Below are 12,309 nucleotides of genomic sequence, written 5' to 3'. Positions count from 1 at the left end.
GGAGATTATACTGTATGTACCAGTCTGGGAGAGGGCTTACTGGTCATTTCTTTGTAAATGGATGAAATCCCATTGCTGGCTTCTTTTGCTCATTTCTGTAGGGTGTTACTAAGCATAACAAACCACCTTAGCTCAACAAGCCCACTGGCTTGGTGCAAGTATCAGTGCAACAGCAGGGACAATTAGAAGGAGGAGAGAAAAGACTGTATTCATATGTCACAGTATAGATACCATGAACTGTTCACCAGCAGAATTATTCAAGGCTGATGAATGTGCATAAGCATGCTGGAGTGTGTATGAATAGCTGAAGAAGACAACTGTTGTGGCAAAAGTGATCCATGCTGCAGGGTTAAAAAAAAGAGGCTTCCTAGACATCATAGACCTCCTCTTCCATGCCATGACCAACCTCTCCATGGAGCTGGTGGAAGGTGTTTCGCCTTAGGATCTCCCAGCCACGGTGAGAACTAGTCCTGGATGTGCTCCGTGACAATGAAAAAGCACATGGTTCCTTCTTGTACAGGATGTTCTTATTGATTTCCAGCTTTTCCAAACCTTTGTCACAGTTATCTCTATCCTGAGCCTTAAATGCTTCTGTGTACCGCATCATCTTGTGTTTGTTGGGATCAACCCTGTCTTCAACTCTGTAAGAGGACGAAAAACATAAACTGAATGAAGTAGAAATGTGTTATTTGATCAACAAAGCCTGTATCAACAAAACCAACAAGAAGCAAACCACTCCCAGAAATATGCCTACTGACCCAGACTTTCCAGAAAATCTACACAGAAACAGGAAACTGCTTAGTAGACGTGATGCTAGCAGCTGCTAGCACACAATGATCTCCTAGACATTCATCCCTGTCATTGACTTCACTATTGTTAACTTATCTGAAACCTTGAACAAAGGCTGAAGGATTCCATTATGCCCTGTTGTTCTTGCTTTGTGCTTGCTTGAACAACTTTGAAACTTTTGGTACAGATAGATAGAAGACATAAGAAACCTTGAGCTACTGTTGTGTAGTAGAACAGAGTGTATGGCTACAGAAGGGGGGGAGATCTTAATAAGAAGAGGAATGCAAGGAGCCTCAGATAAGAATGCAACAGAGGGCAGTATTTCACAGCCATCATGGAAGGGTGCGGATAAATTAGCAAGAAACTAGTCAAAACTAGATAACTGTAAGAGAAGAAACAAGCCACCTGAATTAATTCACACTGCACATACTTCAAGAAGTTGTTCATGGAAAAGGACATTTCCACAGAACCGTTAGGAAACACCACAGGACCACTAGCCAAAGACCCTCACAGAAGACCTTCAGAGACTTAAAGTGCGTGTGCAATGAATATGCAAATATTATTAGTAGTTCTGGGAAATTAATTTAATATGAATGTACTAGAATGATATAAACTTTTGCTCTTGCAACTAGTGGTATGCACAACAGGTGGAACAATTCCCTGTGCATCCAGTGCTGCTATAAAGAAATCCTGCTTTCTAAAACTCCAAAACTGAGTCTTAGAGAGTCTTAACCAACTTTTCTGGTAACAATCTGACCATGGCTTCCTGTCATTTAACTCATTTCTCAGTCATGGTTTGCTTTTTCCGTTTTGTCAGCTGTAAACTGATCCCCGCTGACTCTGGCTCCAGATACTTTGTATATATGCGTATATTTACCCATTTTCATTGATTTTTGTCTTTCTTCCTCCAATACTCCATGGTTTCTATTCTCATCTTTTGCTGAACTTTTACTTAATTGCTCCATTTTCACCAACCCTTCTGCACATTACTTATAACTTATCTTCTGAAATACTATCCCACACTATATACAATGAACACACTTGTAATTTGACAGAAAAAGATCACACCAACACTCTTCTCATAGTAGTAAATGAAGAATTGTTGCTAGGATACTGCTCTTACAAAGTTATATTCGGCAGCTTGGACTGAAGGTGTTGCATACTGGTCCCACCTTAGATCTGCTTGTTCTTCCCAGCAAACCTGAACATCCACAAGGTTAATTTCTCTGCTAAAACCTGCAAAAAGACCTATTTCATACAGCCACCTGTCCCTTTTCCGGCTTTATCAGCAAAGTTCACAGATTTGTAGGGGTTGGAACAACCCCTGGAGATCACCTTGTCCAGCCCCCTGCTAAAGCAGGATTACCTAGAGCACATTGCACAGGACTGCATCCAGATGGGTCTTGAATATTTCCAGAGAAGGAGACTCTACAACATCTCTGGGCAGCCTGTCCCAGGGCTCCATCACCCTCAGAGTAAAGAAGGTTTTTTCCATATGGCGATGGAACTTCTTGTGTTCTACATTGCCTCTCATCCTGTCACTGGGCACCACTGAGAATAGTCTGCCCCCTTCCTTTAGACATCTGCCCTTCAGGTATTTAAAAATGTTGATTAGGCAGTTAGAAACTTTCTGAGGGGAATGGTGCTTGTCTATCAAAAGATACTGCAGTTAGAAAAGACACATGCTCAAACAAAGCTTAATCTTTTCTCACTCTGACATAAATATTGATTAAGAACAGAAATAATGAAGAATCCAGTGTTACCTAGACTACAGATTGTTTTTTATTTCAGTGCTTAAACTGAAATCCTGGATCTAAACTTTGTCATCTGATACAATCTTGGCAAAGTATAATATAGTTGCCAGATTCACACCAAAAAGAAATCTTGCCTTTAATTATTCCAGTTCTAGTTTTGAATCATCTGTAGTGCAGTTCATTTCTTCTGAATACCTAATTAATTCTGTCTCTGCTATTTCATGCAACTGATAGGGGCAGCCAGTAAAGCACAACAGCAAAGCATTGTGATACTTATAAGACGTTTTAAAAAGAAATCAGATCTTATACCCATGTCATTTATGTCTGTCTCCTGTCACTAGTGGAAAAGAAAAACATGCTCTGATTTCACAAGGAATTGTGCAGCAGGAATTTCTGAGGGGAACAGTGCTTGTCTGTCAATCACAGAGGGAAAACAGATTGGGGTCTGTGCTCTGGAAGGGAAGGACTCCAAACACACCTTCCAAGTCCACTGGAAAGGCTCTTTATTGACATCTATATATCATATTCTTCTTCTAGGATCCTTATGTGCACACACTAGAAGTGAGCTCACCTGAGATACCATCGGTCCCCTAGCCCATACTCCCGGCCGCAGATTCCGGAGCGAGGCCAAAGACATCGTGGCAGTTTCCGCTCCAGCATGACAGTAGTAGCAACAACCTTCAGAATCAAAAAGAGAGAAAGAACTTGGATGAATTAGAAAAAAATCAGGATCTTTCAAAATTACCAGTTTCATGAGTACTGACCCATTGCCACACTTCACTGCAGCTCCGGATGTAATGAAGAAAAATCGTAGAGTTTATTATAGGGCAATTCACTATTTCAGCCCTAACTGAGACATGTTTTGAGGAAACAATGATGACTTGAAACACTGTTAAATTTATTCCCTGTTAAATCTGATGGCAACAAGTATGGTAATTAAGCTAGAGAACTTAATTAAACAGTTACAGGAGATCTTAATCAGAAAGAGAATTAAGCTAGAGAGGAGGACAGTATTTATATCTGTATTAACTATCATTAGAACATACCAGTGTTGACACATAACTACATGTAACAATTTGACTTACTGCTTTCTTACAGAAAAATACTAATAAATTGATTTCCTATTGGACAGCTATGTAACTGATCTGATTTTTTTTTGGCCTTTTGAGCAAGAGAATCAGACCACCTTCTTTTAGTGGATGCAAAGATGTTACTGATCTACTTGAAAGCATTACCTTGCATTCCATCTTTCCTCAGTCAATCCCTATAAATTATAATTAATTTTCAATTACACAGAAATGTGATTTGTAAAAAGATATGCAATTTTAATGCAATTTTAATTCTAGCTAAGAAGATATTCCATGAGTAAGGGAAAACATCTAGGACAAAAAAACCAGATGGACAAGAAAGGCTGGATGGGTTTCTATCTGCTACTTGAAGTAAGGTAGTAATATACCGAAAGGCAGTTTAACTTGGGAAGATGTGCAGAAGAGTAGTCTTGCACTTAGACACCTCAGACTCATACAAAAGATGAAAGAAATTTGGTGACTGATGTGCAGAAGCTGTGATACAGAATTAAAAGGAGATGGATTATTGTATTAGTACCTGAGAAAAGTGAAGACTAGGGAAGGGTTTTGTCATGGTTTGGCACCAGCAAGTAGCTGAGTGCCACACAGCTGATTGCTTGTTTCCTCTCCAACAATGGAGGGTGTGGAGCATGGGGACAAAAGGGAAGAGAGGGGAGGGAAAAAAAAGGGAAGATAATGGCACATGTCTTGGTTGAGATAAGGACAGTTTACTGTGACAGCAAAGGGAGGAAGAAAAAACTACAACAGGACTTACAGCAAAATATACAAAACCGGTGTTACACAATGCAGTTTCTCACCAAACTGCACAGCTCAGACTATGCAGCTCAGAGCTGTCTTCAGATTACGCCTCCTGTAACTGTCTGTGCACTCCTCCCCCACCAGCTCCTCGTTACGCTGAGCATGACATCATGGGATGGAATACCCCCTTTGACCAGTTGGGTCACCTATCCTGGCTGTGTCCTCTCCCAGCTTCAACAACTAAAAATATCCGTGTGCATTGCTCTCATCCTAACTCCCGAACACAGCGCTACACCAGCTGCTAGAAAGAAAATTAACTCTATCCTAGCCAAATCCAGGACAGGTTTTATAGCACATCCTTTAGAGCACAGATAGCAGAGTAAGTACTTGTATTGTCTAGCACATTTTCCCTGGGCAGCTGTGCCCCTCCTTCTTTATTCAAAGCAACCCCCTCAACCATCTAAATTAGATTACCTGTGCTCTCCAAAGCTCATCCCGCTCATGGGCCACTCTCCAGTGGGTGTCGCCCATCATGGCAATTAACAAGTTGAGCATAAGGAGGGTGGCAATGATGGCAAAGGCAAAGTATACCACACTGTACATAAAAGGCAGGTCCACATCATAGTTTGCAGGGCCATCAATGATAGTGAGGAACAGCTCAAAGGTGGTGAACAAGGACATGGGGTAGTTGTAGAACTGCCCAAGGTTTTCAGGGTTTTCTGTCTGGAAGATTATGTAAAAGGCTAGAGAAGGAGAACGGGGGAAAAATAGAGAGACAGTTTAATTATGGGAATCACATTCCAAGAGCAACAGGGTCCTATAAGTGATGCTGACAACAGGAAGTGGTCCAGGAAGTAGCTGCATCTGTTTCTATGACAGCACAGTACCTGGCGTAACAAAGGCAAAGCCCTGACTAGAATCACTGGTCTCCATTACAAAATTACTCAGAATTACTTTGATTATTTATTTCTTCTCAAAATAATGATCTTTTCTTCTTCAAAGATAAAACAAAGCTGTCTGTGTTAATCTCATTTCCAAAGGAAAATTTCATAAATGCAGATTGTTTTTAAACCCTGACTTACACAGATGTGTAGTTATCTGAATTTGTCCTAATTTCTATTACCCTGGAATGAGCAAGAATTGAAAACCACACTCCAGAGAACAGAAATCAGTACCAGGAAAGAGACCATGTTCAAAGAAATAGAAGCTATACATCATCACCCCCTTTCCCAGCTAACTCAAGGGCAACGTGAGAATAAACCAAAACCTACACATTTAATTCATACCAAAGAAGTGCCAGGGTAAAATAATGTTGTTTTCCTTTTTTAGACTCACCTGATGCAAAGCCTAGTATCACCACAGCCATGAGCCAGCAAAAGCGCATAAGATCTCCAAATATCATCTGTAGAGCAAAGACAGAGCCACCATAAAGCCCAACTGTCCCACCAAGCCACAATGCAATCCTATTAAACCATTTTCCAGATTCTAAGAATGTGAGTGGACCAAAGGAAACTTTTGCGCTAAAGAGGAACTATGAAATTCCCAAAACCCCTGCTCAGACAAGAGCTTGTCCATTTGCCATTAATGCCAATACTGACAGACAAGAAGTATTCTTTCAGTTCTCCCTGTCTCTAAAGAGGTACCAAGATGTGTATAACAAGTCTGTGTTGTGTCTTATACCTTCTGGATCATGATGGTAAAGGGTCCGAGCATCTGGAAGCCTCTTGCAAAGTACATGACATTGCACCATCCTAGCACCAGGGCAAAGGACATGGGTACCACCTCACCAGTTGTGCTTGTGAGACGCATCACCATGGTTATTAGAATCATGCAAGCATATGTGATGCTGCAAAGGAAGAAGTGACAGTGAAAAAAAGTTCAGTAAAGGACCCTTACCCTTCATTTTGCTTTTCTTTTCAAAAATTCCAAGACAGGCACATACAGCCACAAGGTCCATAGGCAGAGAGAGACTTCTCAGCACTATGAACTCTACCTGCGCACCTGTCTGGCTGCCTACCCACTAGTTGAACTACTAAGAGAAGTTAATCAAGAGAAGGAATACTCTAAAAGAATGGAGTGACTCAGTAGGGAAAATGATAGATGTTTAAAAATATCTAAAATGTATTTGACTTAAATAGTGGTGTACTTACACAATTATGTGAAAAGGTCCTCCTAGGATGGTTTGTCCAAAGTATTTTGCTGCTCCAACTCTAAGGATATCTGGGATCTAAAAGAGACATCCTATTGACTTTAGGACTTAGACAGAATCCATTATACAATTAAATGTCATGGTAACCATGGTAACCCCCAAGATTCACAGGATCTTGGGTCCAGCAGCATCTACTGGTTTTGCTATTTCACAGTTTGATTTCTTTATTACTTTAAAAACTGAGTGTTTAAGTCAGGTGGGCCCTCTTGGGATGTGACAGAGTTTGCTGGAAAACATAAGAACGTTTGTGCAATTGAGAGACTTTGGTATGTGGCAGAGAGTTGTTGCATCACAGAACTATGAGCCTGAAGTTCATGTAGATTACTGAGAAGAGATCAGACAGCTGAGTCTCAGAATTAAAGACAAAAACCACCTTCATGGGGAATCTAAGGAGTTTGTTATGATTCAGACTCACTGTGTTAGTTGTAGTGTAGCCCCAGAGTTCTGACCAAACACAGGAAGAAAGACCTGTCCTTCTGGAACATATATGAGCAAAGAGAAAGCTGTTTACAAGCTCTATTTCACTTCACTTCCCCCTGGCATCGTTGTTTGAGTTTTCTCATGTAAGACTTTCAATTTTCTATCTCATGTTATAATCGAAGTGTGTGGGGGTGTATCTGTCTTAATTTAAAGTTGTCTTTTTTATTTTGAGAGGAGGAGTTCACTGTAAGGACACTTAAACATGTCCACCCTAGAACTCTGAGTGATGCTCCTGTTATACACCCATACAGTCACTGATCTCCAATTAAATACAAGCTTTTCTCTGTGTCCACAGGAATCAGTTCAGCCAGCGTTCCTAAACACACGAGTATTTAGCGGTGCTGGGTGAAAAGTCTCAAAGAGTCTCATGCAACAGCTGCAATTCAGCAGGACCCACAGATGGTGCTAACAGGAACTGTAGCATTAGCCTGCAGATCACAGAATCACAGAATTGTAGGGGTTGGAAAGGACCTCAAGAGATCATTGAGTCCAACTCCCCTGCCAAAGCAGGTTACTTAGGACAGATTGCACAGATAGGCATCCAGATGGGTCTTGAATGTCTCCAGAGATAGAGACTCCACCACCTCCCTGGGCAGCCTGTCCCAGGGCTCTGTCACCCTCACTGGGAAAAAGTTCTTCTGCATATTGGTGCAGAACTTCCTGTGCTCCAACTTGCAGCCATTGCCCCTTGCCCTTTCTTCACAGACCACTGAGAAGGGGCTGGCTATTTCCCTCTGTCTCCCACACTACAGACATTTATAAACATTAATCAGATACCCTCTCAGTCTTCTTTTCTCAAGGCTGAAAAGATAGTATTTGATAGAGTAGCCAGTCTGCCTAACTGCTTCTCCCACACCCAGAGTCTCACTAGTATGTTGTCACAGCCTCTGTTTCATGCAATAGATACTGTTGACAGTGTCTATTGCTATAGATGTGTATCAAAGCACTTAGCCTAAGCAAATAACACCTACCAAGTTGTGAGCACAAACTGATGCTTGAGTAGTAAGTAAAATCTGTCTTGATTAAACTCAAGACTATATAGCTCACTATTTCTCTTACCTCAAGTACCAAAATTACTACAGCTCCAATGATTGTGATCAGCTCCCCTACCAGCCTCAGCTCATCCTCATATGTCATATATGATTCCTGAGGGGAAAAAAAAAAAGGGGTGAAAGGAAATGAAAATTAAATTTTAAGGGAAGTAAAAGGAAACTCAAAAAGAGGATGGGGGAAAAGAAGATCAGCTGTTAGTTTAGTTAACATGCCCATCCCTGACAAGGCTGCAGGATCCATCCCAGCCCCAGCAAGAGAGAGCAGAGCATGCCCAGCTTTCCTAACTGGCACAGGCCAGCTGGCAGAACGAGAGCAGGAGGCCAGCTGGCAGAAAGAGAGCAGAAGGAGAGCTGTTAGAAAGAGAGCAGGAGGACAGCTGCAAGAGCTGGCAACGGGGAAAGATTTGGACTTTCCAGTTAAGAAGATTAGATTAGAATTGCCCAATGCTGCTTATGTGGCCCTGATTCCTATAGACACAGTACCTGCAGCATTTTCTGGACATAGATAGTATTGTCTCTGCTGCTTGTTTTGTTGCCTGTTCGAGGTTTCAGTGGTCGGTAGACGCAGCACATAGTGAAGCATACCATGTAGAGTATATAGAATAAAGCCAGGAAACAGAAATAGGGGCGGCCATACATATTCCACTTCAAGCTCACCAGCTCCTTAACAGGTGTTAGGTCCAAGATCTGGCGTGCCTGAGAAAGATAGAAAGAAGGATTTAATTGACATAAGGACACTTCTATACAAGTAACATGTGCATTGTTTTCTGGGGGAATGTTGATAAACTATTCTCACCTGCACTATTCAGTATCAGGAGACTGAATGTGTTTTGCAGGAATGGAATGCCCAAGTGGGCTTGGGTTTGCTTGTTTGACAGTAAGTAACTTTGAAAAATAGCAAAAAATATATTCTGCAGAGAATGGCTTTTAAGTACCGGTGGGAAATGTAAGAAAAGCATACTAGATACAGGAGTAATTTTACTGTCTGTGTAGGCCTGGACACAAATAAACATCTGAGACACACCTAGTATGTAGGTCCATGGATGTAAATATGTGCTACAGAAAATAAAAAGTTTTATTAATTATTATTATATTAAGCTATGTATGTATTAGGTGTGTGCTAATATGGACAGCAGAGTGCGCTTTAGAGATACTCTCCTCTGTGCAAAATATACATCATTAGAACACAGAATTGAAAATAAGATAATTTGGATTCTATTTTTAGCTACAGAAAAAAATTTCTGCGTAACCTTGTGAAATTCACTTAGATGATTTTTCTCCAAACTGGAGATCTGCATTTATACATGTAAGTTAACATTGGTTTCAACAGCTCTTTCTAACAAGTTCAGTAGCATTTGTGGAAACTCTTAATCTCTAAGAAACATATCTAAAGGTCCTTTAGATCACTAGCTCTCCGAAAAAAAACTGACACTGATATTACTTTGATTTAGCAGACAACTAAAAGGATCTTTATTCTGCCTAAATTAATGTATTTCTGTCTAAATGCAAGCTGTTAATGGACTGGATTTTCAAAAGTTCCCACCATTCACCTATGATGATAAAAACTGCAGTATACCTGAAGTGAGATATAGTGTGAAAAAAATCAGGCTCTTTAAAGTTACTTCTTTTAGATTATTTATACTATATTCAAAGTTTGGGCCTTTCTTTTTAGAATCTCAGTGGTGCAGCTCAAATATAGCTAGAAGACCACATACATTTCCCAAAGTGATCATGTTCAGTGATCATCTTGCATGATAGGAACAATAGTGCTGCTGCCTAAGTTGAGGCTGTGTTTCTGTCAAAGATTTTCATATCACCCTAGAATTATAGAACTATAGAATGGTTAGGGTTGGAAAGGACCTTCAAGATCATCAAGTTCCAATCCCCCTACCAGAGGTAGGGACACTTCTCACTAGACCAGGCTTCTCAAGGCCCCATCCAGCCCAGCCTTGAACATAAAATCTCATGGTATCTGGGAATATTTTATCTGAAATTAGGAATCTTGGATCAGCATGTACTATAAGATCTGGGAAAAGCCAAAGGCACAACATTCTTCTTTCTTTTAGTATTACGGTTTGGTCTTCTGGACAACTTCTAAGGTTGTTCTGTTTTTCTGACAAACTTCTTCCCCCTGAATTTCTGAACCTATCATCACACATAGAAATTTAAAGGATTTTAAATAAAAACAAATGAGAGTTTCATAGACTTCCTCCACCTTGTGCAAAGCTCTCCAGTAGCTGGAAATTTGGCTAGGGACTTTTGACTTAAATTCTGATTGATAGAAATAATACAGGATGGGTAGAATTGTGTTCATTAAAGTGCCTTCTGATTCATTTCCTGTCCTTTTGTGATTATTTAAGGTGATTACAACTGATAGGTTAGTATACCTTGAAAGTCTTAAGCAGATCTAAGCTTGCCATCACACTCTGCTGTTTTTATCTTAGTGATCCCTATACAAGTTCTTGAGACTACAGCAGAAATCATTTGCCTACTTTGTTTTGAGTCATAACCTGGGCAAGCAAAGACATTAAATGAAGGTAAGTGTAATAATGAGTGGGTTTTAATGCATTCCAGCTTAGGAATTCTGAATATAGTTGTTTCTCACAAGGACATTGTGAGAGTTAATCAGTATCAGTTACATAAAGCTATTTGTTAGACCCACTCTAGAGCTATTTGTTACTGATGTCTTTGAGGCTGGTGAAAGAGAGAGAACCCTTCACTGAGTTACACAATGTAATTTCCTGTAGGTTGCTCATTCAAAGTTCTTTCAATCATCTGCAAGTTTCACACCTCAGAAGAAACTGTGGGTAAAACATCAGATACAGCCAGATCATTAAAAAGCTGATACATTTCATATATTCCCTGCAGCACCTGGTACAAAGCCCTTGCTCTACAGATAATACAGAAGAGCTTGTAACTTCAAACTCATCATTCTTCTCCCTTAATAATCACTGTGGTCTGTGTATAGAAAGTATGTGGTGCCCATGGTACCTCTCTTTTCTTGGTTGAGACAATGAGCTCAAGGAAGGACTGGTCTTCAGCCCAGGAGTCGATCTCTGTGAGATCATACAGCACAGTGGTCAAGGGGCCAAAGGACCAGAGATTGTGCTTCCGCTTCTGCATAAGGTATTGAAACATCTGAGGAGAAAAGAGGGGGATGAAGGATATCAGAAGCTTTCCAGTGTATAGTCTATTTCCAATGAAAACAAAGTTGTTCAAACCCCTTAACTACAGTATATTTTGTTTGAACTTGGTAGTTTTTGTGGTTCTCAGTAACAATTATAGCAGGTTAAGAAGTGGAAGAACTTTTTCGCAGTCCTTTTTGATTAGTAGCTTGAGTTTGAGGTGAAGAATGAGTTGTTTTTATTCTAAATTCTAATGAAACTGCTAAAGTTGTATTTTATATGGAATTCTATCTTGATTAGAAAAAAATATTCTTTCATACTCTTCTCCAAGCTATCAGGAAAGAGATGTGACAAGGGATCCTGTCCTTTGTGGATCTACAGAAGAAACATCTTTGCCTTTTTGTTAAGGGGAAGGATGAGAGATTACATTAAATATTGAGTTCTTGACCACGAATAAATGTCTGTGGATACCAGAAGAAGTTTCCTATGAGTCAAATTTAGGATAATGAAATATAGACAAACTAGGAGTGGATCTTTCTGTTAATATCTGCTTAACTCAAATGCTTCAAAAATTGTGTCAAAAGATCTATTCTTTAAACACTCGTTTCTTTTATTAGGATAAAATAATTCCCTATACATATTTTCTGATCCTACATGAGACTTCTGGTGAAAAATAAAAAAATAAAAGGATTTGTTATGTGTCTTCTACCTACTAAGAACATGCACACACTCACTTGGTCTAGGTGATGTTATTTCAACTTCTCTGTATCTGAATAACCTCTTTTCTATGGAGGCAACTGTATCACTTAAACTCACCACAGTGTTGCCCTCCACTCCAGCCAGTTTGAATGGAGTAAGCCCCTCATTGTTAGGAATCAATTCAAGTGATCCTGGTCCTTCTTTGTTCCTGTCATAGGAAAGTATCAGGCTGTACATGTGGCAGGCAAAAGTCTTATTAGGCTGGTGAACCAGGATGTGAAGAACAGTGTTACCTATGAAGGAAGTAGACCAGATAAAGTATATGGAATGGCCCAGCCCTTTGGAAAGACAATTGGCAGTTGACTGATGCCATTA

The 12,309-nt window shown here is 40.1% G+C and overlaps 1 protein-coding gene across 1 annotated transcript in view; it reads right to left on the bottom strand.

Moving 5' to 3' along the window:
- Positions 1-367: 367 nt before the first annotated feature.
- Positions 368-12,309, bottom strand: part of LOC311202430 (transient receptor potential cation channel subfamily V member 6-like) — a gene marked incomplete at both ends in the record, with an annotated part of 30,575 nt that continues 18,633 nt past the window's right edge. The window contains 10 exons of the mRNA XM_084277018.1: positions 368-641; positions 3,115-3,221; positions 4,844-5,112; positions 5,705-5,771; positions 6,050-6,215; positions 6,520-6,596; positions 8,118-8,204; positions 8,594-8,806; positions 11,102-11,248; positions 12,052-12,227. Of these exons, the coding sequence (XP_084133144.1) occupies positions 368-641; positions 3,115-3,221; positions 4,844-5,112; positions 5,705-5,771; positions 6,050-6,215; positions 6,520-6,596; positions 8,118-8,204; positions 8,594-8,806; positions 11,102-11,248; positions 12,052-12,227 (1,583 nt within the window). The remainder of the gene's footprint in view (positions 642-3,114; positions 3,222-4,843; positions 5,113-5,704; positions 5,772-6,049; positions 6,216-6,519; positions 6,597-8,117; positions 8,205-8,593; positions 8,807-11,101; positions 11,249-12,051; positions 12,228-12,309) is intronic.

This window comes from Gallinula chloropus (assembly GCF_964237585.1).
Source record: "Gallinula chloropus genome assembly, chromosome: 1".
Taxonomy (NCBI): Eukaryota; Metazoa; Chordata; class Aves; order Gruiformes; family Rallidae; genus Gallinula; species Gallinula chloropus.
The sequence above is the reverse complement of the archived record's forward strand: the minus strand, read 5'-3'. Positions and strand labels throughout refer to the sequence as shown.